The sequence below is a fragment of the Carcharhinus amblyrhynchos genome, chromosome 11, assembly GCF_965287045.1.
Source record: "Carcharhinus amblyrhynchos chromosome 11, sCarAmb.v2.hapA, whole genome shotgun sequence".
Taxonomy (NCBI): Eukaryota; Metazoa; Chordata; class Chondrichthyes; order Carcharhiniformes; family Carcharhinidae; genus Carcharhinus; species Carcharhinus amblyrhynchos.
In genome coordinates, this window is record NC_137334.1 from 23849481 (window position 1) to 23875450 (window position 25970).

General features: G+C 43.6%; 1 protein-coding gene across 2 annotated transcripts in view; it reads left to right on the top strand.

Moving 5' to 3' along the window:
- vps8 (VPS8 subunit of CORVET complex) overlaps positions 1-25970 on the top strand; it is a 599989-nt gene that overhangs the window by 40535 nt on the left and 533484 nt on the right. For both annotated transcript variants that reach the window (XM_080198763.1, XM_080198764.1), the window contains exons 11-14: positions 2979-3038; positions 3824-3931; positions 5959-6039; positions 16387-16557. In XM_080198763.1, the coding sequence (XP_080054889.1) occupies positions 2979-3038; positions 3824-3931; positions 5959-6039; positions 16387-16557 (420 nt within the window). The remainder of the gene's footprint in view (positions 1-2978; positions 3039-3823; positions 3932-5958; positions 6040-16386; positions 16558-25970) is intronic.

The window sequence follows — 25970 nt, forward strand, 5'->3', positions numbered from 1 at the left end:
GTCTTATGTTGGGTTGAATATTCATTAAATTGAGAAAGTAAGGCTGACGGTTATTCAGCTGACCTGCAGAATCATTGTAATGCACTGACAGCTGGCTAAAATTCATCAGGATTGTGGTTTGCTAAGATCACTGACCTGGTTGCCTAGGCAGTTAGTGATATTTGTGTTCAGGCATCGCTTGTTCCTTTGCTTGCTTCCTGTGATCTTATGATTCAGAGTTCAGTGGCCGGCGGCTGGCAGTCACAACTGGTATTATGTTACTGATAAGTGTTCCCAACCCTCAGGAAATATTCCCTTCATCCTGTTGGCCTGGCAGGAAATGACCTTTTATTCAGTGAATTGTCAAGTTGATTTTGCTGCAGGTTTTTCAAAGCTCACTGGATGAAGCATCATCTGTGGTTGTGTGTGTTCCATTTGGTAACATGTCTTGGCCAATATTTCTTTCTCAAGCAGCTGAAAAGATTATCTGTAATTTTCACAGTGCTGTTGGTGGGTGTTTGCTTTGCTGAATGCTCGGCGTTACAACAGTGAACACAATTCGAAAGCACTTCATTTACCAGAAGCTGCTTTGGGACATTTTCAAGTCAAGGAAGGTGCTCTTTAAATGGCTGTCTTTTGTTTCTTTGCAATGCAGAGACCACAGTCTTTGCAGCTTCTCTGTGCATCTTTACACCCACAAAAGGAGATACAGACCAGGCTGAGGCTTTATACTGGCCCAACTGTAGTATTATTATAATTGGTCAGATCTGTAGAAGTTTGAAAGCTGGCTGACATGGAAGGAGTATTACTGATAATAAAAACAGAAATGCTGGAAAATCTCAGCAGGTCCAACATCATCTGTGGACAGAGAACAGAGCCAACATTTCGTAGCATCATAGAATCCCTATAGTGCAGTAGAGGTCATTTGGCCTGTCGATTCGGCATCAACTTTGTGACAACGTACCTTACTCAGGCCCTATCCCTGTTTCTTCACACATAAGAAACATAAGAAATTTATTGCTTTAAATTAAGGGGTGGTAGTTGTAGGACGGATGTCAGAGGTAGGTTCTTTACCCAGAGGGTAGTGAGGGATTGGAATGCCCTGCCTGCTGCATTTGTAAATGGGCCTAGTTTGGGGGCGTTTAAGAGATCCGTGGATAGGTTTATGGATGGAAAGGGATTGGTTTAGGTTAGAGGGTCATTGCTTTTTAATTGGTCGGCACAACATCGTGGGCCGAAGGGCCTGTTCTGCGCTGTAATGTTCTATGTTCTAAATAGGTGCAGGAGTAGGCCATCTAGCCCTTCGAGCCTGCCCCGCCGTTCAATAAGATCATGGCTGATCTGAAGTGGATCAGTTCCATTTTCCTGCTTTCTCCCCATAACCCTTAATTCCGTTGTCTGTCAAAAACCTATCTACCCGTGACTTAAATATATTTAGCGAGGTAGCCTCCACCACTTCAATGGGCAGAGAATTCCAGACATTCACCACCCTTTGAGTGAAGAAGTTCCTCCTCAACTCCTATCTAAACTGCCACAACTGAGGTTGTGCCCTCTAGTCCTGCTATCCTTTCTAAACGCATTTACCATATCTGATCCTATCTATACATCTTGGGATAGTAAGGGGCAATTTGGCATGACCATTCAACTTAACCCGAGCATGAGAATATAAGAACTAGGAGCAGGAGTAGGCCATCTGGCTCCTTGAGCCTGCTCCGCCATTCAACAAGATCATGGCTGATCTTTTAGTGGATTCAGCTTCACTTACCCACCCATCCACCATAACCCTTAATTCCTTTACTGTTCAAAAAATTACCTATCCTTGCCTTAAAAACATTCAATGAGGTAGCCTCAACTGCTTCACTGGGTAGGGAATTCCACAGATTCACAACTCTTTCTGTGAAGAAGTTCCTCCTCAATTCAGTCATAAATCTGCTTCCCCCTATTTTGAGGCCATGCCCCTAGTTCTAGTTTCACCCGTCAATGGAAACAACTTCCCTGCTTCTATCTTGTCTATTTCCTTCATAATCTTACATGTTTCTATAAGATCTCCCCTCATTCTTCTGTATCACAATGAGTGTAGCCCCATTCTATTCAGTCTCTTCTCATAAGCCAACCCTCTCAACTCCAGAATCAACCTAGTGAATCTCCCCTGCACCTCCTCCAGCGCCAGTATATCCTTTATCAAGTAAGGAGACCAAAACTGTACACAGTACTCCAGGTGTGGCCTCACCACCAACTTATACAGCTGGAACATAACCTCGCTGTTTTTAAACTCCATCCCTCTAGCAATGAAGGCCAAAATTCCATTTGCCGCCTTAATCACCTGCTGCACCTGAAAACCAATTCCTTGAGATTCTTGCGCAAGGACACCCAGGTCCCTCTGCACAGCAGCATGCTCAATTTTTTACCATTTAAATAATAGTCCATTTTGCTGTTATTCCTCACATTCACTAGCATTGGGACAGCACAATGGTTCACATTGCTGCCCCAGTGCCAGGAAGCCGGGTTTGATTCCAAGCTTGGGTCACTGTCTGTGCAGAGTCTGCACATTCTCCGTCCAAAAGAAATACTGGTTGAGTGCATTAGCCATGCTAAATTCTCCCTCAGTGTTCCCGAACAGGTGCTGGAGTGTGGCAACTAGGGGATTTTCACAGTAACCTCATTGCAGTGTTACTGTAAGCCTACTTGTGACACTAATAAAATAAACTTTAATTTTATAAATAAAATTAATCTTTGGACTGTGGGAGGATACCGGAGCAGTAGTGGAAACCCACGCAGCCATGAAGAGAATGTGCAGATTCCGCGCACAGGGCCCAAGGCTGGAATCGAACACTGGTCCCTGGCGCTCTGAGGGGGGAAGCATTCGAGTTTTTCGTGTCTTTTTCTGTCAATCTTTATTTTTGATGAATACTAGTTATGTATATTTTCCTTAAAGAGGAACTGGGAGTGATCTTTTTATGCAGCACTGAACAACTTGAAATCATGGTTTTGTTTTTAAGGTTTTGGTGATTGGATTGAAACCCTTGTTGAAGGTTTGGTTAACGTTTCCCTATGGAAAGGTAAGTGTGTTTTTCTTTACGCATTTTGTTTAATGTGCTTTCCCAAGTGAAGTCTCCCCATGCCACAATGGGAATATTTGCCCCAAACCCGAAGATGCACTAAAGCAGCATAGACAATGATGCCCTTAATTTTTCTTTGTTTATTTTGCCATTTCCTGCACCCTGTGAGGGGAGGACAAAGCCCCTATTCTGTAGTACCCTGAGGGAATTAATACAAACCCTCTTCCTGTTGCACAGTGCACTGCTGCGCTCACTCTTGGGCATTGTATATAATCTGTGCATAAACTGATACAGTGAAATGGAGCATGGTTTTTAGTAAGATTTCTTACAGTGGAGGCGCATGAACTACTTGCCCTAGGGGAATACCTAGATTCATCAAATCCCTTTACAGTGCAGAAGGAAGCCATTTGGCCCATCAAATCTGCACCAACGCCCCAACAGAGCATCTGATCAAGCCCACTCCCCTGCCCTAACCCTTTAATCGTTTATATTACCCTGCTAATCCCCTTCAACTTGCACATTTTGGGACATCAAGGGGCAATTTAGCATGGTCAATCCACCTAGCCTTTGGACTGCGTGAAGAAACTGGAGCACCCGGAGGAAACCCACATAGTCATAAAGAGAACGTGCAAACTCACGCAGACAGTGAGCCAAGGCTGTAAATGAACCTGGGCCTTGGGCACTGTGAGAGCAATGCTAACCAATGTGACGCTTGCCTGATCATGTTACTGGACTAAGTTTTATGAACATTTCTGTTTTCCCTTTTCTGTTTATGATTGTTGCAGACGAATCCAGCAAGTGTTCCACTTCTGTCTTGGCAATTTGTAGCGGTGCAGGGTGCGGTGACACCCATGCTGGCCTTTTGTCGAGGAGATGCCATCCATTTTCTTTTAGTAAGTTTACCAAATTTCCAGTGATTTCCATGGGAAAGTGTCACCCTGCTCTGGGAAAACATTTAACAGTAATATCCAACATTAAAATTCACTGGCCCCTGGATTTCTTTCCAGCATTGAAATCAATTGTAAAATCCTTCAATCCAGATTAACATTGGCATTTCCATTCTTTTAGACACTGCCAGTTTGAATTTATCCACTCAGAAGCTTTTTAAATGAGAGTAAAAGAAATGTTATTTTACTCCAGAACCTAATGTCGCTTTTTTTGCGTTTTTGTTGCGAGTGGCTATAGGAAAATGGGGCACTAAAAGCAACATTGTGTTTGGATCCTGCATTTGCAAGCTCTCAACATACAGTTAAATTCCCCAGTAAATTTGTCTTTCCAATTTCCTCATTTGCTCTGCAGAAAACAGTGGTCTGCTGATGCTTGCGGGGTTTTGCATGCCCCATATCCTCTGCCAACGAGAAACGCACTGTGGGGAGGGTTGCCATCAGTGGGACTGGCTGGCAAACTTCAGCTTAATAACAGGCTTACGTACAGGTACATGAGCTGCTAGGACCTCCAGGACATCTCTAGAGAGAGATACCTATTTTCTAGCAGGCCCCAAACTTCAGTCTCCAGAGAGAGAAGGACTGTTGCTCCTTGCAAATCCAAAAAAGAAACTGCCTGTTTTTTTCTCTCTGTAAGCCTCACTCCTCTCTTTCGCACATGACATGCTCTGGTCAAGCAACCTAATTAAACCCTACTCTGAAACTCCAGGGGACATAACATAACAAAACTCATTAACTTAGGTTAAAACAAACACCCCATTATCTAGGACCAATTATATGTCTACCTTCTCAGGAGGTGGGCTGCCTGGAGCAGACAAATCAGCACCGTAATCAGAGCTAAAATGTTCCCTTCACAAGAAGCATGATATTAATACATTTCTTAAAGGCACAGAGTTGTCATACTTTTAAACCACCATATCCACCTATCCTGCTACAATAGGGATCATTGGACACTCACTCCAAGGTTCCTCACTTCCTCTATACCTCTCAGTATTCTCCCTTTTATTGTTTATCCCTGCCTCATCTCCCCAAGTGCATCCCCAAACTCTTCTCTGGGTTGACTTCCATTTGCCACTTTTCTACCCATCTAACCACTCCATTGATATCTTCCTGAAGTCCACAGCTATGTCCCTCACTATGAACCGCACTGTCAATTTTTGTGTCAGCTTCAAAGAACAACTTCATTCCTCCTACGTTTATGTTTAAATCGTTAATATATATACAAAAGGGATGAACTTAATCCTTAACCCTCTAGAAAGCCATTGGAAATATCCATCCAGTCACAAACATGTCCATCAGCAATTACCCTTTGTCTCCTGCCACTGAGCCAATTTTGTAACCAGCCCATTATATTCAACTATTTACTGCTATTTGTGTTTGTAGATGGTGGAAAGTTTATTTATTTATTGGGCTGGATTCTCCGACCTCACGTATGGCTAGGATTCTCTGGTCCAGCTGCAGTGAATGGAGGTTTTGTCTTTGCTGGCAGTAGCTGCGGGATGTGAACAGCCGGAGAATACCTGACACAAAATACTTGATCCTGTCACCCCTTCCCCATCGTGGGCAAGTGCAATGTGCCCCTGAAACATGCGGTGCTATTTGGTTCCCATAGACATTGGCCCTGATGTGCTGTAGGATTTCTGGGATCCTGTCACTGTTATTGTACAGTTAGAAGTCTCACAACACCAGGTTAAAGTCCAACACACCTGATGAAGGGGCGCTGCTCCGAAAGCTTGTGGCACCAGATAAACCTGTCGGATTTTAACCTGGTGTTGTGAGACTTCTCACTGTGCCCACCCCAGTCCAATGTCGGCATCTCCACATCAGTGTTATTGTAGTCAGACATTTTCTTTGACTTGCACCTGTTCCTATTGATTATTCACATGTATCGTTTTTGTGTGTGTACAGCATTAGCGTGGCCCCGCCCGCAGTGGCCATCTGTGGAACAATAATTTTTTTTTCTTCAATCTTTGCAGGTGAAGAAAGATGAATCGGGGGCTATACACGTGAGCAAGCAGAAACAGCTACACCTGCACTATGATCTCATCAATTTAACAGTATGTTTTGATTTTGTAATAGTGTGTACGTGTCTTTTTTAAATTGCTTGTTTAGTCGCCTGTGTGCTAGCTGATGTGAAGCAAATATTTGGCAACAATAATTGTGAAAAAGGAGCAAATCCTTCAGCTGGTCAGAAACCCTAGCAGCTGCGTTGAGGTTATTGCTGGGAACGTGGATGGATCTTCTCTTTTTAGGCAGTCCTTTGGAGTTGATGGTGATTTGCTTCCACAGAAAAGTCACAGATGGGGTAGAGGGTGATTGGAGGGTGGATGGGGTGCTCAGGTTGTCATGCAGTCCATTCACTGTCAAACCTTGGCTTCAGTTTGCGCTTGGCGATGAAACCCAAAGTGTTCGGCTCCTTCCCTTAGGGTGACCTAGGACTTCGGGATTCCCAGGCACTAGTGAGGGTGTTGTATTTTTTCAAGGAGGCTTTGAGGCTGACTTTGAATTGAAGCCTTTCCTCTGCCCTCCTGGGAGTCGCTTGCTGTGTTGAAGATCTGAGTAGAGCGCTTGTTTTGAGAATTTTGTGGCAGCCTTACAGACAGTGCAGCCTGTCCACGGGAGCTGATCACGGCTTGTCAGTGCTTTGATGCTGGGGATGGCAGCCTGAACAAGAACACTGATGTTGCTGTGCCTATTCATCCAGTAGATTTGCAGGATCTTACAGAAGCAGCATTGGTGGTACTTCTCTGGGTGCCTATTGTACATAGTCCACATCTAGGAGTTTAAGATATGTTCACTCTTTGCATCAGACATTTGATGACATTTCAAAATGGTGGCCCCTCTCCCCCGCACTGGTGGTTCACTTTTATACTTGATATATAAGTCACCTGTCCCTCAAAAGTCAACTTTTACAATAGCATATGCGGTAGTTTATCCTTCCTTCTGTCGACATTTTCTTTTACCTTCCCAATGTTTGAAGGTTACAGTATATACCCAGCAGTGTAATAAATCCCCTAGTGTTCCTGAATTCGAACAAAGAACAAAAACAGCCTGGGAAACAGGCCCTTCGGCCCAACGAGCCCGTACCGCCATTTTAACATTACCCCCTCCACCCATGACCCTTATCTATTGTTTTATGGCAGTGGACTTTGTCTTGGATCTCTAAGTGACATCATTCCTTTCTGTGTCCATTACTGAAATCTGTTATTGTGTTTGCTGATTTAAGCTTATCCAGTTATCTAGATCCTGAGGACTTGTGAAAATGCTGTAACTGTTCCTAGCCTACATGGTAGGCCATCACACTTGTCCCTGCAAGAAACAGGAATGCACGTTACGTAGATTTGGTGAAGTGCTGTCAGTCTTAATTGTTGGAGATTATTTTGCCACATTTCCTGGTTTATTACTTCAAATAAACCAGTAAAGGAGATAATGTTGCCCTTACCTCTGTGTACACTTGCCTTTGGCTGACTCTGGTTGAATTTTGCAATGGCTGGTTTTGGTGAGGAGGGAGAGAACTGATTCCCTTAAACAAGGCACCCCAGAGCATGAACGAGGTGTGAGTGGGACTCCTGCACCTCAACAGGAGGATGCGCTATCCTTCAGCTGTGGCCAATCTTACTGGCTGGAACTTCAGCAGTCCCAGTAGCGCCAGAGCACAGTAATAGACACTGCCGGGGCTACAAATAACGACAGGTCCTTAACCCATCTCCTACATTGCTCCAAAAAACAATTCAACTTCAAATTGAATCCAATTCATGGTCCCCACAAGAGAGACCTATTAGATCCAAGCTGACAAGAACAGGCATTGCACCTGATCTCGGGCTTAATTCCAAGCTTAACTTTAGCCAAAAGGCTGGGAAGTTGTTAAGTAATATGTGGTGGCCTGCTCAGCTTATTATCTGGGCCTATTGGTCTGGTAACAAGCTCAATTGACTGTTCATTTAAAAATTGGCAGCAGCAGGCTTGCCAATTAATACACCTACCCACTGTGTTATGAGGGACAGCTCAGGTTGGGAAAGTGATTGGCTTGATCACCTTGCGTTTTACAGGAACCTCCCACCCCCTCCTGCCAAACCCTGCTGAAAACATATTGGGTGGGTGATCATAATACCCAGCTCTCTAATCTGATATTTTTGGTGTATTTCAGTCTGAATTTGATAGTTTAGATGTTTCACAACTGCCCACCAGATGGGGTCTGTATCCACTCAGTGCTGAATGGTTCTGTTTGTCTTATCCCAGACACAGTGGATGACTGCAGAGTAGCTGAAGGCGTTCACCTTGGTGTGAGAGAACATGCAAACTGCATTATTTTTGATAATGCTTTAAAAAGCTTTCTGAATAGCTTTATAAGCTGAATTTATTGAGAGGCAACTTGCTGTGCTCCCCCCAGCTTTGTAATTTACGTGTCTGTATATCCATCATTGCTTTTCTTGTGTGAAGTTGCTGCGACTATAGAAAGGCTGAATGATGGATTGAAATTACAGTCTGAAGGTCAAGCCTCTTCCATCTCATCACTTAAGCTTAATTTGCCGTGAGCTGACATAGAAAGTCTCTTACAGCTTCTTAATTTTTAATATGTTTATTCTATTTTTAAAACACTTGCTTTCTGAGGGATATGCTTTAATGCCATATCATTTTCTAAAATTCACAGGAACAGCAACTTTTTTATTTGAAAGAAGCCCTGGCAGGGATGATGCAGTGCTTTTCAAATCTTGAATGTCTTTTGCCCAGTGCTGCTGTGTGTATTGGGATGTTAAAGTTAAAAAGTTTGTTTAGTAGTCACAAAGTAGACTTACATTAACACTGCAATGAAGTTACTGTGAAAATCCCCTGGTCACCACATTCTGGTGCCTGTTCGGGTACACTGAGGGAAAATTTAGCATAGCCGATCCACCTAACCAGCATGTCTTTCAGACCGTGGGAGGAAACCCGTGCAGACACGGGAGAATGTGCAGACTCCACACAGACAGTGATCCAAGCAGGGAATTGAATCCGGGTTCCTGACTCTCTGAAGCAGTGGTGCTAACCCACTGTGCAACCAAGATGTTTATTACAACATGGATTTAAATATCTTTGGCCCAATAAAATGTTTCAAGATGCTTCACAGGACCTTATAAGCAAAGCTGGGTACCAAGTTGCAAAGGAGATATTTGGCCAAATCTTGATCAGAGAGGTTGGTTTTAAGTACTGTCTTTGTGGAACAACATCAGAAGAGGGGTTTAGGGAAACATTTAGGGGCTCCAGACAGCTGAAGGCATGGCCCCCAGCGATTAAAATTGAGAGGGTGGAATTAGACGAGATCAGGGATCTGAGGGTTGTGGGGCTGGAGGAGATTGCAGAGAGTGGGGTGAGGCCAGGAAGTGATTTGGAAACTGGTGAACATTTTAAAATCGAGGCGTATCTTAATTGGCAAGCAGCGAAGGTCACTCGGCACAGGGCTGATGGGTGAGTGAGGGTTGATATGGGTTGGGGCATGAGCAGCAGAAATCTGGATGAGCTCTAATTTCCAGCGGGAGGGCTGTAGAAGACCAGCCAGGAGCACATTGGACTAGTTAAGTCGCGGCACAACTGAGGCATCGATGGTTTCAGCAGCAGAGAAGCTGATGCAGGTGTGGACTAGGGCAGTATTTCATAGGTGGTGAATGACAGTCTTGGTGATAGCAGGGATATGTGATGCCGATTTAATCATGGTATCGCATACGAGACCAAAGTTGCGCCCGGTCTTGTTCAGCCTCAGACAGCTGCCAGAAAGAGGGATGGAGCTGATAGCAAAGGAATGGCGCGTAGAGTAAGAACTGTAGACCAATGGCTTCGATCTTCCCAATATTTATTTGGAGGAAATTTCTGCTCACCCCGTATAGGATGTCAGACAAGCAGTCTGATGTTGCAGGGTTGTAAGAGCCGCAAGGTAATGGTAAAGCTGGATGTCATCAGTGTACATGTGCTCAGATGATGTTAGTAGGGGGCAGGAGATCAGAAATGGGGGAGGGCACCAGAAAGGCATTGCAGATGATTCTCTGAATGCAATTAGATAAAATAGCCAGAGGGATGGTGGTGACAGTTTTGAAACACAAAAGGACAGCACCTGAATAGTCAGAAGTTAACAATATCAACTATCTGGGGACGTGGAGAGAAGGATGGATTAAAGGTGCTGTATAAATGCAAGTTTTTGGCATCTATTTGATCACAAAATTATCCACAATAAATTATTGTTAGCCTCCTGTGTCCTGTAATGCTAGCCAGGTTGTGTTTTGTTTATAATGCTTATCTTCAGTGAGAAATTAATGCGCTTTAATTATAATTTGTATTTCAGCAGAATTTGATTGGATGAAGCGGCAATTTGATTTGTCTTAGTCTGACATTTCTCCTTGTGCTACAAAATAATTCAGCAGGTCTTTACGGAGTTGTTTCCGTGCTGCCTTGGGGGCTTTCCTGCTGGTGTTTTTGCTGGTAATCTCCACCATGAGATTAAACAGCCCACAGTGTTGCAAATTGGAACCTACTGCTTCAATGATTGCCTTTCCTTTTGCTTCAATGCCAAAATATTCAGAGAAGCTTCCATGGCAGGCGGGCGTGGTGGAGAGCTGGATGGGAGGTGTTGGGGAATGGGGGAGGCAGTGTGAACGAGACATTAACTCTTTCAAAAGGTAGTCTGTTAAATGTTTCAGATGGAATGACTGGTTTTGTTTGCTGGAGTGCGTGTGGTTCCATCTAATATGGTTATTTAGAATCGGAGGTGGCAAATAGTGAGTGAGCAAGGGGGCAAACAGACCTAAACGTAGCCAGTCAGGACAGAAAAAATTATGACCAGTTGGATGGTTGTGATATAGATGATCTGCTGTGTGGTCAAAATGAGATACTCAATATGAATAGCAATGTAAACCCAGGACTAAATACTAAGAAGCACATTCAACTTCTAGACTTGGATCTGAACTGGAATTAGTAATATGAAAGTCAGGAGCACATTGCTGGGAATTATTAGAGACCTAGGCTGGAATTTTGCCATACGATTTACCATGGAAATCGCAGCAGGCAGGACGTGGACCATGAAAACGTCTGTTGACCTTTGGCAGGATTTGACATGAGCACAGCCGGGAAATCCTGCCCCTAGTGATCTTGGCTAGAATTGCAAATTCTAGCTAGACATGTTCCTGGAGATTTCACCACCCGACCTCCAGTTTCCAACTGCCTCATTTAGCAAATGGCCTCCTCCCCTCAAACTCCAATACTTTTATAAAACTAGGAGGTTCAAATAATTCTTTTTAAAATTCTGTTTTTAAGCTTTCTATCATTTTTCTCCCAGATTTGCTCCCAGCAGTGTCCAGGAGATTAGTCTTCCAATCTGGGAGATAACAGGGGAAGCCTGCAGTGTTGGCACCCCTAATTTTGATGCCTCTTGTAGTGAAAAGTAAATAAAATTCCTTATTGCTCAATTTTAGTGCATTCCTTAGACTTATCTGGCAATTGTACATGGGGGAGGGGTGAATATAGTATCTGCTTTGGGTGCGATTAACAGTCTGGATGCAAACTGTGCCCAAAATTACGCTAGTTTTGAGAAGTGTTTTTTTTAGGTTGCATTTCTGCTCAAACTCACTTGCATTTCACAAACCGTCCATGAATCAGCAAAGGTGGATAGTGTTTTCCAAATTAATTTTAAAATTATGTTTTAAAAATATTCCTTGAGATATTTATGGATGGTAGTCATAGAATCATAAAATTCCTGCAGTGCAGGAGGAGATCATTTGGTCCATCAAGCCTGCAGCAACAACAATCCCACCCATATACCTGATTGTAGTAACCCCGAGTATTTACCCCACCAGTCCCCCTGACACTAACGGGCAATTTGTCATGGCCAATCCACCTAACCACATCTTGGGGCACTAAGGTACAATTTAACATGGTCAATCCACCTAATCTACACATCTTTGGACACTAAGGGCAATTTAGCATGGCTAGTCCCCCTAACCTGCACATCTTTGGACTGTGGGATGAAACTGGAGCATCCAGAGGAAATCGACACAGACAAGGGAGAATGTGCAGACTTCACACTACAGTGATCCAGCTGGATAATGGGTGCATCACAAAGGAAAATCACACTTTTAATCTGTGTTTAGTTCACCACCTGAGTAATCCAACTTTAATTCTTGAAAATTACTTCAGAAAAGCATGTGCTACATTAGTGTACAATAATCAGTTTCATCATGAATTAAAACATTTTCAAAGGGTTCCTATTAGTCTTGCCTCAGAAGACCATCTTAATTTCTAAAACCTTCTCGAAGGCCCACATTAGCGGCTACTGGCTATCCAATAACTCTATCCACATGTCCCACTGCCTTGGCAAAGCAGCCAGCACAATCAAGGACCACACGCACCCCAGACATTCTCTCTTCCACACCTTCTATCGCGAAAAAGGTACAGAAGTCTGAGGTCATGTTCCAGCCAACTCAACAGCTTCTTCACTGCTGCTGTCAGACTTTTGAATGGACTTACCTCGCATTAAATTGATCTTTCTCTACATCCTAGTTATGACTGTAACACTACATTCTGCACTCTCTCCTTTCCTTCTCTATGAATGATATGTTTTGTCTGTATAGCACACAAGAAACAATACTTTTCACTGTATGTTAATACATGTGACAATAAATCAAATCAAATACAGTGATGACCTCAATCTGGGGAACATGGCCAGTTTTGCAGGTAGGGATAATTTCTAATGCAGTATATTTTTAAACCAATGCAAAAGATTGCAGAAACTCAATTTGCACTAGGTGTAACTTACACTTGAAATTCTTCACTCTTTTCCATTGATTTAGTGAGTGTGTGTGAATTGTACACCAGGCAGTCTCCAGGCCCAGGTGCACTATTTACTTTTCACAGTCAGACACCTTATAGAAACATAGAAAAATTACAGCACAAACAGGCCCTTCGGCCCACAAGTTACGCCAAACATGTCCCTACCTAATTTTTAAATCAAATTGTCAAGTCTCACTTGAAATACAAGGCTTAGTGTCTATGTTAAAATAGTACCGATTACAATTTGATACAAGCACAGTAACCAAAGCACTTGACAAAAAACTCTTGCACAGAGATGAGTTTGTTTTAGTCATGCCATTTTTTTCTGTTCTTAAAATTGGATTTAAAATGTTAACTCCATTTCCCCCTCCACAGATGCTGCTGGAGATGCTGAGGTTTTGCAGCATTTTCTGTTTTTATTATGCTCTGCTTCCTGTTCCTCTACCACCATGAGTCTGTCAGATATATCTGGATATAGAATCTGCTGATGACCATGAAACCATTGTCGATTGTCAGAAAAAACCCAAGTGGTTCATTAATGTCCTTTAGGGAAGGAAATTGGCCGTCCTTCCCTGGTCTGGCCTACATGTGACTCCAGAGCCACAGCAGCGTGGTCGACTCTCAACTCCCCTCGGCTAACCAGGGATGGCTAATAAAAGCTGGCCAGCCAGCGACGCCCATGTCCCATGAATGAATATAACAAAAGAATTTCTGCTGCAGCTGATTGTGCAGCTCATGCTGGTGTGAGTCCGGTAACACCCACAGTGGACAGGCAAATAAAGTTGTCCATTGACCTGTACAACAGTACTGATCAATGGCAGTGTCCACTAGCGCTTGATTGGCTCCCTGATGAAATAGCAAATGACTGCGACTTTATCTTTCACATAGAATCATAGACTCCTACAGTTGCAGAAGGAGGCCATTCGGCCCATCAAGTCTGCACCGACCACAGTACCACCCAGGCCCTACCCCCACAACCCCATGCATTTACCCTAGCTAGTCCACTTGACACTAACGGGCAGTTTAGCATGGCCAATTGACCTAACCCGTACATTTTTGGACTGTGGGAATAAACCAGAGCATTCGGATGAAACTCACGCAGACACGGGAATATGCAGACTCTGCAGAAACAGTGAACCGAGGTCTGAATTGAACCTGGTTCCCTGACGCTGAAAAGTATTTCATACCAATGGAACACTTTTCAGTTTTGATTTGATTATTGTCACATGTATTAGTTTCTAGTGAAAAACATTGTTTCTTGCATAAGAAATAGGAGCAGGAGTAGGCCATCTAGCCCTTCGAGCCTGCCCCACCATTCAATAAGATCATGGCTGATTTGAAGTGGATCAGTTCCACTTTCCTGCTTTCTCCCCATAACCTTTAATTCCCTTGTCTGTCAAAAACCTATCTACCTGTGACTTAAATATATTTAGCGAGGCAGCCTCCACCACTTCAATGGGCAGAGAATTCCAGAGATTCACCACCCTTTGAGTGAAGAAGTTCCTCCTCAACTCCGTTCTAAACTGCTCCCCCTTTATCTTGAGGCTGTGCCCTCTAGTCCTGCTATCCTTTCTGAGCGGGAAGAATCTCTCTACCTCTACCCTATCCATCCCTTTCATTATCTTACACGTCTCTATAAGATCCCCCCTCAGCTTTCTAAACTCCAACGAGTACAGACCCAGTCTATTTAGTCTCTCTTCATAGCCTAACCCCCTCATCTCCGGTATCAGCCTAGTGAACCTCCTCTGCACTCGCTCCAAGGCCACAATATCCTTGCACAAGTGCGGCGACCAAAACTGCACACAGTACTCCAGCTGCGGCCTCACCAGTGCCCTGTACAGTTGCAGCAAGACCTCCCTGCTTTTATATTCTATCCCCCTTGCTATAAAGGCTAGCATTCCATTTGCCTTCTTGATCACCTGCTGCACCTGCAGACTGGGTTTTTGCGACTCATGCACAAGGATCCCCAGGTCCCTCTGCACCGTAGCATGCTGCAGCTTTTTGCCCTTTGAATAGTAATCCCTCCTACTATTATTCCCGCCAAAGTGGATAACCTCACACTTGCTAACATTGTACTCCATCTGCCAGGTCCTCGCCCACTCGCTCAGCCTATCTGCAGACTTTCCACACCCTCCGCACAATTTGCTTTTCCACTCATCTTTGTGTCATCAGCAAATTTCGTGAGCCTACACTCAGCACCCCCCCCCCCCACCCCTCCAGATCATCTATATAAATAGTAAATAGCTGAGGCCCCAGCACCGATCCCTGCGGCACTCCACTAGTCACCAACCGCCAATCAGAATAGTACCCATTGATACCAGCTCTCTGCCTTACACGCTGTACAGTCAAAGCATACCTTTCATAGAGAAGGAAAGGAGAGAGTGCAGAATATAGTGTTACAGTCATAGCTAGGATGTAGTGAAAGATCAACTTAATGCAAGGTAGGCCCATTCAAAAGCCTGACAGCAGCAGGAAAGAAGCTGTTCTTGAATCAGTTGCTACGGTACCCTCAGACTTTTGTATCTTTTTCCCGGTGGAAGAGAGAATGTCCAGAGTGTGTGGGATCCTTGATTATGCTGGCTGCTTTTCCGAGGTAATGGGGAGTGTAGACAGAGCCACTGGATGGGAGGCTAGTTTGTGTGATGGATTTGAGTTTGTAGTTTCTTGCCGCCTTGGGCATAGCAGGAGCCATACCAAGCTATGATACAACCAGAAAGAATGTTTTCTATGGTGCATCTGTAAACACTGGTGAGAGCTGTAACTGACATGCCAAATTTCCTTAGTCTTCTGAGAAAGTAGAGGCATTGGTGGGCTTTCTTAACTATAATGTCAGCATGGGGAGACCAGGACAGGTTGTTCGTGATCTGGACACCTAAAAACTTGAAGCCCTTGACCATTCCGACTTGTATTTATAACTAAGTAGCATATTTGTTAATCCAAACTTTCCCTCCAGTGTTTGCCTTCTATCTTTGAAGAAGTTATCTCCTCTAGTGAAGTTGTGGCTATTTATGTTGAATTTGAGATGAGTATGATTTGATATTTTTTCTCTTGCATTTTCTTTTTACATCTTGGCCTCGGCCCTTGGAATGCATCCTGCTGCAATGTGTTTCTTGCAGGCATTTTAGTGCCAGACTCTTGGGTTATTGGTGGACTAAGCCAGTGGCTAGTAATTATTTATTTGTATGTGACTGGATGTTCAATTTGCCATTTGTGTGTCTACGCCTGCAGTTTTGCCCACAAGCTGTTGAGCTACCTAATAGAGCTGCTTCAATGTGGGAGTTTTATAGCTCTTCTGGAGAGGGAGAAAGAGGTTGCTATATCCCAGGGAACATTCATGATGTGGCAGAGTAGCTGCACTAAAATGCAGAATAAGATGGGGATTGATCTAAGCCTAGGTCATCTACCCCTTCACTCAGCAACAATTAATACAAAGCCTGCAAAATCACAAAATGACATAAAGGCTGACAATAATGTCCTGATAATAGGACAAACTAATCGAATAGTCAATTGAAATGATGTACTTACCCTTGGTTCCCTAATTAGGGTACTCTTCACACATTGTTTGACCAATCAAGGGGGATTTTATCATATGGTTCTTTCTGTATTCACAGTGGATCAATTCTCGGACACTAGCTCTACTGGATAGTGCAGAGAAACTGCATGTGGTGGATCGTCATAGTCAGGAAGAGCTGGAGATTGTGGACATTGCTGAGGTTCAGCTGGTTTACAACAGCAGCCACTTCAAATCCCTCGCCACTGGTGGGAATGTTAGCCAGGCTTTGGTAAGGACTCTCAAAGCTTTGATCTTTCCAATCTGCTATCTAAGCGAGCTGCTTTCTTCCCGTTGTTCTTTGTTGGTGATCAATGTGCCCCTTGACAGGATGCTGTTTTCTCTAGCTGGGACAAAGCAGTGTTGTGAACATCAGTATTGTTCACCGGATAAGGTGCTGCATTTCTGTGAAGCAAGAAATATTTGTTTGCAGTGTGTAACAACTGTTTTTGTTATTTACATATTATTCTTGTTCCTCATCAATTTTAGAGAATAGCTTTGCACGTTTCCACCTTTAAAGCATCTGCTTTTACTGAGAAAATGTCTCTGAAATGGTTCTTGCCCCCAGTTGAAAGTCATCCTTTATGATCATGTAGGGGGCTGAATGTTTGCCTTTGCCAAGATGACTGTGCTTATCCTGGCAGGAGGGGTGTTTTTCCAATTCAAATCAGATTTTTTCATGGTATTTTCCTGCATATATACTTTGGGAGCCATTGTGACAAAATTAGCCTTTATTCTGCATCACAAAGGGGACGTTTTGGATTCTTCTGTGTTAGACACACAGGATAATGGCAGAATTTTACGAGAATAATTCCATGTCTCTAGCTGGTATGAAAAGAGGCAAGTTTTCACGCTCAATCCTATGCACTTAGTCATTGAAAAAATGGTCTAGACTGTTTCTAACTGCTGCAGGCAGTGCCTGGGCTTAATTCGCCAGGTTAAAGTCCAACAAGTTTATTTGATAGTAAACCCACAAGCTCTCGGGGCTTGCCCCTTCGTGTGCTGTTATATGCTCTGTCTGAAACCAGAACTCTCCACTCACCTGACGAAGGGGCAAACCCCAAAAGCTTGTGGGTTTACTATCAAATAAACTGGTTGGACTTTAACCTGGTGTTGTGAGACTTCTTACTGTGTTTACCCCAGTCCAACGCCGGCATCTCCACATCTTAATTCGCCAGCCAGCCTGTAGAGATCGAACAGACGAAGAGCGGTCAGGCTGCGGCCACTGCAAGTAGCCTCAACCAGCTCTGCCCCCACCATCCCTCTGCAGTCACGGGACCCGCAGCCAATTGTGAGTCACACAACACATAGGCATCTAACCTCTTCACCCCCAACTCTCAATCCGATCCAGTTGCAGATTGTGCAGCAAGCCCCCTTTCCAGTCCCTCGATCTGATCCTGTTGCAGATGCACAGCAGGCCCCCTTGTAGGCAGTGCCAAGATGCCCACTGGGCATTACCCTGGTGCCTAGCTGGCAGTGCCAAGGTGCTAGGCTGACTCTGCCCAAGGGGCAATTCTCGTTGCCTGCAACCTCCTCAGGGGGCTTCAGTGGCTTCCAGTTCCAACAATGAGGCCAACAGGACTGTTCCCCATTTGAGGGGAGCAAGTGTTTTCCTCTCCTGGCGAGGCCATAAAGTGAACACGGACAATTGAATGCTGGGCTCACCAATCACATGTAAATTGTAATTTAAATATATTTAAGTAAATAGTTCCAGCTCTCGCCCATTCCCAGCGAGAGGCTGACTGCGCCAGAAATCTAGCTCTTGTAAAATAGCTGTCAGAGAAACTGAGCGAAGCCTGATTTCATGGCCCTCTCACGATTTTACCGGCTCACTCCACCCATCATTGGACAGTGCAAGCCAGCAAAGTCCTGCTCAACGTGTTTTAAAAATAAATTAAAATAGAAGTTGTGTTGCATTAATCAAGTGCAGTTTGAAGGTTGGAGCTGCCATGCACTTGGACTGTATATTAATTGGGAGCCTGCTTGTGGGGTAGAGTATGGTAAGGGGTTAGCTAGAAGGTATTTTCATTTGTAGCTTCTAGCTCACACCCCTCAGATGTAGGAACGATTTCAAAAACAAATGGATCATTTGGTGGATAGGAGGCCGCCATTAGTTTATCACTATTACTGTCACTTAATTAATTGTGGGAATTGTTTTGATTGTTGGATCACAAATAGAGAAGGTTTGACCATTGGGTTGGTTTGCATTGATATCAAAGCAGGGGCAAGCACACAGTTGGGGCGTAGCTCTGCTGTGTTAACACCTCAGCTTTATATTGCTGTAGCTGTGACAGGGTTAATGTGGGTGATTCTGTGCTCAATTTTACATATGAAAACTTTCAGATCATCAGTTGAAAGCTACAACAGGCCTGTACTGATTGGTTCAAATGTTTGTGGTACAAGTCAAGTGTGATCCTAGCAGTTTCTTGCTGTACCTTTTCTTCATCTGTGACTATAATCTTAGAACCCTGCAGTGCAGCAAGAGGCTATGCAGCTCTGCATTGACCAGAAGCCGATCCAGGCCATATCCCTGTAACCCCATGCATTTACCCTAGTCAGTCCCCCTGACATTAAGGGGCAATTTAGCATGGGCAATTTAGCATGGCCAATCTGCCTAACTTGCACATCTTTGCGTTGTGGGAGGAAACCGGAGCGCGCGGAGGAAATCCAAGCAGATACAGGGAGAATGTGCAGAGTCCACACAGACAGTGACCCAAGCCAGGAATTGAACCCGGGCCCCTGGCGCTGAGTGGCAGTTGTGCTAACCACTGTGCCACTGTGTCGCCCCAGTAGTCGTCATGCCAATAGTTTTTTTTTACAATTAAAAACATGGTATGGTAGCATCACTGTCTTTCAGAACACTACAGATTTCACACAAGTATGTTGCACCATAAATAAGGGGAAATTGTTAGTGTTGAAGTATGTTAGTCCACTTATAACTTGGATGAGAATTGAAGTTCCAATGAACTCTTGGATCTTAGTTATGTTTGCCTATTTGGAGATGAGTGAATTTCCATTTGCCATTGTTATTTCTGTGCAAAGCACACATAGCATGGGACTCTGCATCACGGGAGACTGGCCTAATTATGAAATCTGCTTTTCTGCAGAAATTAAAGGCTAAGGATTGTAATGGTCCATGTAATTTTGGAGAAAGTACTATATTTTATCTTAATTCCTTTAAGAACTAAATTTCTTTAGGATCCAACTTGTGGTAAAACACCTGGCTCCCAGTAGCTGATCATGTGATCAAGTTGCTTGGGACGTAAGCAATGAGAAAAGAGTCTCAACAAATTATGTACAGGGTAAATTGCTTCCTAACGGCGGTTCTATGTTCTGGCAGTTTAGCTTTGAGTTTTAGAGCAAGTTGGTTGCAGAACATCTCTCTCAAACAAAGTTCAGTTGCAATTTTGTGTGTTGATTAAAAGAGAGTAACATTCTTCTTAACCGAAGGGTGTCTAACTGTGAGTTGAATTTCTGGTATAGCCAAGATGAGAGGGTTTTAGATGCAAAGCTCCAGAGTTAAAGAGTATAAGAACCAACAGAGTTCTGACCTATGATAGCTAAGCTTAAGACTCTAGAGACAAAAGCAAAATACCGCAAACGCTGGAACCTGAAACAAAAACAGAAAATGCTGGAAAATCTTAGATCAGACAGCATCTATGAGAGAGAGAGAGTAGAGCCAACGTTTCAAGTCTGGATGGCTCTTCAGAGCTCTGACGTCAGCTTTCATTAACTTCCTTGAAAGGCATCCTTCGTCGATACTGACAAAGGGTCATCTAGACTTGATGTTGCCTCTATTCTCTTCCCATTGATACTGTCAGATCCGCTGAGATTTTCTGTTTTCGTTAATCCAGAGGTCCCTGTGTTAAATGGAGGTTCGCAGCTGGAGGGTATTTGGAAAGAATACCTTGCTGGCTGTAAGCGGAAATTCCAGGTTAAGAGCTCTTGATAAAAAATCTTCAAAGTAGAACTCGGATAAAGCGAGTGATCTTCCAAATTTTGGTTACAATTTAACTGAGCTGGTTGGGGGTATAAGAAATGGGTGCAGAAGGAATGTGGAGTTAAGAAGGTTGGATTGGAGTATAAATATTCTTTTATTTAAACCTTGAAACTTGTGGCTTCATTCTTTTTGTAAATACCTAAAAAAAAAACTGTCTGTTTCACCTGAGATCATAACAGGAAAAAAGCTTAAACTGGAGACATGTCCTTTAATTGATGCTATTTTGGTTGTGAAGGAACAATATCAACTTGACCTCCGGAAGTGACTCTTTCATGTTCTGATTATTCTTTATCTAAAGACCCACCAGACATTGTTTGAGAAAGAGTAGTACTGGTATTTTGTACATTGACAGGATCTCCATTCTCTGACTGTCCTGTGATGATAGGCCAGAAGACAAGTTCTTTTGACAGCATGGGTCTGAATACTGAATCTGTGCACTAATTATACTTCAGTTTTATCACAATACAACTCCACAGATGCATTAAACCACCTCAGTGCATTTAGTAATCCAATGGGGAATGATGCTAGCTCTGTTGGAGGGTGGGCATGAACATTAGAAAGTGAGTCATTTCAAAGCTGAAAAGGTTACGTTTGTCAGTTTTGTCATGTGCGAGACCTGTACAGCAGGCACTCAAATCATTGGAGTAATACAAAAGTGCCCCTTTCCCTTCACCTCTCCATTCCGATCGGGAATTCAGATCTCTTGTAGCCAGAGCAGAGTTTGACCTCTGCCTCAGTGTGATGCGCTGTAATGTCCTCTATCCTGGGGTCATTCAGCTGAATGTTTTCTGCTGATTCTAGGACACTCATGTAGTCCCTGCAGCTAAGGATTTACAAAATTCTATTCATTTGTACAGACAGCACTCTAAACATGCAGTGGGATATTGATTGAAAGCAAACTGGAGACTCGTTTGCTTCTGCTCACAGACTTTCTTGAGAGGCACTGGTTTTAATGAAATACTAAAAATGTGCTTTCGAGATTGACAATGTCTAAAATCTAATGTCAGTGTGTCAGAGCTGTGTTAATTAATGTCATGTAAACACATCTCAATGGGAGCAGGGAAAGTTGATTGGGACAAATAATTTTTTTTTGATGTAACCACAAGGAGGCATTGCTTTTTTTTGCCAATTTTAGATGGAGGGCTGTGAAAATATAGGCTGGAATCCTCCGGCCATTCACACCCTGCTGCTGGTGCCAGCAAGATCGGAGAATTTGGTGCTCAGCTAAATCTCCGTTCACTGCAGCGGGACTGGAGAATACGGATGCGGACAAAGTCGGAGAATCGGGCCTCTAAAATGCTGCTGCACTTAAAGCAAACTGGTATTGAATGAACAAGTGAAGTTTTCCATTATTTATTTGCGTTCAATTTAATGTATGACAAAATGCAGCGATAATTTAAAGATTAGTGCGCGGAGCTCCTCAGAGTTTATATTTCGCAATGGAAAGTGATTTAGTATTTTTGCTGGCCAAAGTAACCATGTAATATTGCTTCCCTTGTGATTCTAGATTATAATAGTGAGATTGTGTATCATGTAAAATCATTAAGGCACCTGTAACTTCAAAGATGTTTTTTGGTATGCTGCTATTTGATAAGGAACTCAAAACAACTTCCATTGAGTCAGTCATTAATACAACCATGATGTCCGTGTGATCCAGTTGAGCGTTCCAGTTATGGTTAATGATGTTCCCTATGCTCCGCTACTCTGAACCTACTTTATAATTTTTTTCTTCCCCCAAGAATGTATGAGTTGTTTCACACTGAAACATCTGGGTGTTATCCTGTTCGCACTGTCAATCAAACACATCAGTGAAGTTTGTTAAAAAGCGCAAATGCTTTGGAAATGTCAGACATTGCACCGATCATTGGATTTAGTGAAGCAGTCATGGACCTCATGGCTGGAATTCTCTGGCCGTTCACTCTCCCGCTGATGCTGCCAGTGAGAATGGAGAATTTGGTGCTCAGCTAAATCTCCATTCTCTACAGTGGAACTGGAGAATCGCAACCATAGACAAGATCATAGAATACGGCCCTAAATTTTGAAAAATAAACATTTCTGTGGCAATCCTTTACTGATTTAATCTATACTCTATGGCGTTGAAATTTCTATTGTACTGTTTTCTCTTTTAAGGAGGGAGGGAAGTGAAGTTTTGTATACTGGTAAAGAACATAAACCCCACTTTTCTTAGTTCATTGCACCACAAGGGCACTCCTACTGTGGCTGTGATGTGGGTTTTGAACACAGAGATTTCAGGCTCAGATGTAGGGACACCACCACCAAGCCACAAGACTTCTGAATTCCACTTTACAAACAGGGGACTAGTTGATGTTGACTAATGATAGTGAATAGTGCCAAGCGAGACAAGGTGGCTGAGTGATTCAGACAATTGTCAACTAATTCATTTTAACTTTTCCATCCTAGTTTGCAGCAGCTTCCAAACTGTGCCTGGATTAACTGAGTCAGTGCATTTCATTCCCGTGACATTCTCATGGGATCCCTAGCTTTATAAATAGAGTCACATTTACAAAAGGATAAAGAGTATAGACCATACTCAACCATGCATCACTTGCAAAACCCAAAATAAAACATCAACTATTAGATTTAATTGCATGATTAGGCAGTACTTGATGATCAATCATGAGTGTGCTATTGGTTACACCAGCAGCCAATTTAAGGTAATGAATTGAGCTTGGAATGGGACTCATTTATGCTTGCTAGAAGTGATGCACATTCATATACAGGAATCTAGTCTCTGCCATCTAAAGGAATATGTTCAAGCCTTTGCACCTTTTTTTAAATACACGGGAGGTAGGGCAGCTATTGTTGTTTTCTTTGTGGCAATATCTCAGCCCAATCAGAGTTGACTTAGCAACTGATCAGCAGCCTTTTCTCCTGTAATATAAATTGTTGCGATTGTTTGAAATTTAGTGTTCTGATGAGTGTGAGACAAATGTCTCTTTAGCAATATTCAATTCTGTAAATTGGGAGACAGGAGTGTGCAGCGGGACCTGGGTGTTCTTGTGCACCAGTCGCTGAAGGTAAGCATAAAAGTTCAGCAGGCGGTAAAGAAGGCAAACGGTGTGAGAGTTTTCGAGTACAGGAACAGGGATGTTGTTGTTGCAGTTATACAGGGCCTGGTGAGGCCATACCTGGAATATTGTGTGCAGTTTTGGCCTCCTTTTCTGAAGAAAGATGTCCTTGCTTTTGAGAGAGTGCAGCAAAAGTTTATCAGGCTAATTCCGGGAATGGCGGGAATGATGTATGAGGAGAGACTGACTAGGTTAGGATTGTTTTCACTGGAGTTCAGATGAATGAGGGGGGATCTCATTGAGACTTATAAAATTCTAACAGGACTAGACAGGGGAGATGCAAGGAGGATGTTCCTGATGGTGGGGAAGTTCAGAACCAGGGGACACAATCTGAGGATTCTGGTTAGATCATTTAGGACGGAGTTGAGGAGACATTTCTTCATTCAGACAGTGGTGAGCCTGTGGAATTCATTACTTTGGAGGCAATTGATGCCAAAACATTGAATGTATTCAAGAGGCAGCTGGATATAGCACTTGGGCTGAATGGGATCAAAGGTTATGGGGAGAAATCAGGATTAGGCTATTGAGCTGGGCGATCAGCCATGATCGTAATGAATGACGGAGCAGGCCTGAAGAGCTGAATGCCTCCTCCTGCTCCTATCATCTGTGTTTCTGTACTACCAAAAGCAAGGAAGGTACATTAATTTTTTGTAAAGCCATGGCTAGGCTGCCTTACAGTGTTGCGTTACATTTCTAGTACACCAGGCTTTAGGAAGGATGTCAGGCACTTACGTGCAAGGAGATTTGTAAGAGTTATATCGTGGATGAAGGACTTCAATTGTGTGGAGAGATAAGAGAAGTTGGCATTGACTTCCTTAGAACATATCAGAGGTTTTATTTTCAAGATTTCATTAATCTAACAATCTGAGAGTTAAAGGGTTTATCCACTTCCAACCTTCAGTCACACCAGTGTTTCAAACTGCTACACTACAGCAATAAGACGTGAAAATAACACAATTTATTGGGGATTTAATAAGAACATAAGAAATAGGAGCAGGAGTAGGCCATCTAGCCCTTCGAGCCTGCCCCACCATTCAGTAAGATCATGGCTGATCTGAAGTGGATCAGTTCCACTTTCCTGCTTTCTCCCCATAACCCTTAATTCCCTTGTCAAAAACCTATCTACCCGTGACTTAAATATATTTAGCGAGGTAGCCTCCACCACTTCAACGGGCAGAGAATTCCAGAGATTCACCACCCTTTGAGTGAAGAAGTTCCTCCTCAATTCCGATCTAAACTGCACCCCCCCCCCACCCCCCCCATCTTGAGGCTGTGCCCTCTAGTCCTGCTATCCTTTCTAAGCGGGAAGAATCTCTCTATCTCTACCCTGTCCATCCCTTTCATTATCCTATACGTCTCTATAAGATCCCCCCTCATCCTTCTAAACTCCAACGAGTACAGACCCAGTCTATTTAGTCTCTCTTCATAGTCCAACCCCCTCATCTCCAGTATCAGCCTAGTGAACCTCCTCTGCACTCGCTCCAAGGCCAAAATATCCTTGCGCAAGTGCGGCGACCAAAACTGCACACAGTACTCCAGCTGCGGCCTCACCAGTGCCCTGTACAGTTGCAGCAAGACCTCCCTGCTTTTATATTCTGTCCCCCTCGCTATAAAGGCCAGCATTCCATTTGCCTCCTTGATCACCTGCAGACTGGGTTTTTGCGACTCATGCACAAGGACCCCCAGGTCCCTCTGCACCGTAGCATGCTGCAGCTTTTCACCCTTTGAATAGTAATCCCTCCTACTATTATTTCTGCCAAAGTGGATAACCTCACACTTGCTAAAATTATACTCCATCTGCCAGGTCCTCGCCCACTTGCTCAGCCTATCCAGATCCCTCTGCAGACTTTCCACACCCTCCGTGTAATTTGCTTTTCCACTCATCTTCATGTCATCAGCAAATTTCGTCACCCTACACTCAGCCCCCTCCTCCAGACCATCTATATAAATGGTAAATAGCTGAGGCCCCAGCACTGACCCCTGGGGCACTCCACTAGTCACCAATTGCCAATCAGAATAGCAGCCATTGATACCAACTCTCTGCCTCCTATTAGACAACCAATCCTCTATCCACGCTAACACCTTACGCCCAACTCCGTGCACCCTAACCTTCTGTAGCAACCTTTTGTGAGGCACCTTATCAAACGCCTTTTGAAAATCTAGAAACACCACATCCCCTCTGTCTACCGCACTAGTCACATCCTCATAGAAATCCAATAAATTCATCAAACACGACTTCCCCTTAACGAATCTGTGCTGCGTCTGCTCTATCAAACCATTCCTTTCTAGGTGCCTCGCTATTTCTTCTTTGACGGATTCAAGCATTTTTCCAACTACAGATGTTAAACTAACTGGCCTATAATTCCCTGCCTTTTGTCTGCTACCTTTTTTAAACAGCGGCGTAACATTAGCTGTTTTCCAATCTTCCGGCACTTCCCCGGAATCCAGTGAATTTTGGTAAATAATCACTAAGGCATCCACTATCACCTCTGCCGTTTCCTTCAGAACCCTGAGATGCATTCCATCTGGTCCTGGGGACTTGTCCACCATCAGTCC